This window comes from Echinococcus granulosus (assembly GCF_000524195.1).
Source record: "Echinococcus granulosus chromosome Unknown EG_S00001, whole genome shotgun sequence".
Lineage (NCBI taxonomy): Eukaryota > Metazoa > Platyhelminthes > Cestoda > Cyclophyllidea > Taeniidae > Echinococcus > Echinococcus granulosus.
In genome coordinates, this window is record NW_020170381.1 from 83,456 (window position 1) to 85,265 (window position 1,810).

Genomic DNA, 1,810 nt, shown 5'->3' on the forward strand with positions numbered 1-1,810 from the left:
ACGAACAAATATCGTCAAGCATAAGATTGATACTGGTGAAGCAAGGCCCATTTGGCAACCACCCAGACGTATTCCACCTCCTTTGCTGGAAGAAGTAAACCGTTTGGTTGAAGAGATGCTCCGTGATGAGGTCATAAAGCCATCCAAGTCACCATGGGCCTCTCCTATAGCGCTGGTAAAGAAGAACGACGGCAGTCTGCGGTTATGCATCGATTATAGGAAGTTGAATGCTGTAACCAAGACGGATGCCTTCCCCTTCCCCACATAAATGACTCACTTGACTCACTTCATGGATCCCAGTGGTTCTCCACCTTAGATCTGAAGTCAGGATATTGGCAAGTGGAGGTTGCAGAAGTAGAATGGGAAAAAACGGCTTTTATTTTACCAAACGGGCTTTATGAATTTCAAACCATGCCCTCTGGACTCTGCAATGCGGCGGCTACCTTCCAACGCCTCATGCAAACAGCTCTGATCGGTCTATTCCCAAAGCATTGCATTATCTATCTTGACGATATTCTCGTTTTTGGTGGAGATATTATAGAGCACAACGCCAACCTAAAACTAGTGTTAGACCACCTACGGGATGCAGGGCTAACCCTGAACCCGAAGAAGTGCCGTTTCCTACAACGCTCGGTCACCTTCCTGGGACATACAGTCTCGTCGAATGGAATAGCCGTCACCGACGACCGTGTACAACAAGTGAGGACATGGCCTACACCAACCAACCAGACAGAGCTCCGCAGCTTCCTAGGTCTAGCAAATTGTTACCGGCGTTTCGTAAAGGGCTTTGCTAAGATCGCCAGCCCGCTACATAACTTAACTGAGAAGCAGGCGAAGAAGAATTTTAAATGGGAGAAAGAGCACGGTGAGGCGTTTAAAGAACTGAAGCGAATGCTCTGCTCCACTCCGATCCTAGCATTGCCAAATTTCGAATCGAGCGCTCCACCGTTTATACTGGATACAGATGCGAGCGACGCGGCTGTGGGTGGTGTACTCTCACAAAAGAACATATAAAGCAGAGAACACGTCATCGCCTACGCAAGTACAAGACTCAGTAAAAAAATGAGACAGAAAAGTGCGACGCAACGTGAGCTGTTCGCTATCTACTCAATGGTTCGACACTTCAGACATTACCTGATAGCGAGGAAGTTCATTGTAAGAACCGACCATCAGGTTAAAAACAATGAAGGAGATCGAACGTTTAGTTGCACTTTGGTACGAAGAACTGCAGCAGTACGACTTTACAGTCCAATACCGAAAAGGGAAAGGGAATGGTAATGCGGATGCACTATCCCGCAGACCGACTCCAGTAGAAACGGGTGACGTTATGGTGAACACCGTATTTTTGAGTGATCATACCAGACATCATTGGAGAAATACGCAGAGTACTGACCCTGACACAGCTCTGATATATGAGAAATTCTTGGCACCCTCGCATAAGCCTTCATCAGAAGAGATAACGTAGGCCAGCAAGGCAGCTAGACGGATTTGGCAAGAGTGGTCAAAACTCTCTCTGGAGGATGAGATTTTATGGTACCAAGGTGTTCACTCTCCTAAGCGTCTGGTGGTTCCTGGATCACTAGTACAAACAGTCCTGCAAGAGTTACACGAGCAACTCGGTCACGTGGGTGAAAAGAAGATGTTAGACGCCTCGAGTAAAAGATACTGGTGGCCTTCGCTCACCCTAGATGTGCGGGATTTCTGCCGAACCTGTACCACTTGCAGTGGTTTTAAAAACCCCCAACCCACAGCGATTGCGCCTTTACAACCCATGCCTACCGGGTTCCCAGGGGAAAGAGTGGGTATAGAC

The 1,810-nt window shown here is 47.8% G+C and overlaps 1 protein-coding gene across 1 annotated transcript; it reads left to right on the plus strand. All coding sequences in view use genetic code 11, as the record gives it.

Moving 5' to 3' along the window:
* Positions 1-411: 411 nt before the first annotated feature.
* EGR_00011 (Retrovirus-related Pol polyprotein) lies at positions 412-1,014 on the plus strand (the record flags this gene model as incomplete). Its single annotated transcript, XM_024489260.1, has 1 exon — positions 412-1,014. The coding sequence occupies one exon, from the start codon at positions 412-414 to the stop codon at positions 1,012-1,014; it is 603 nt and encodes a 200-aa protein (XP_024355938.1).
* Between the last annotated feature and the right edge of the window lie 796 nt (positions 1,015-1,810).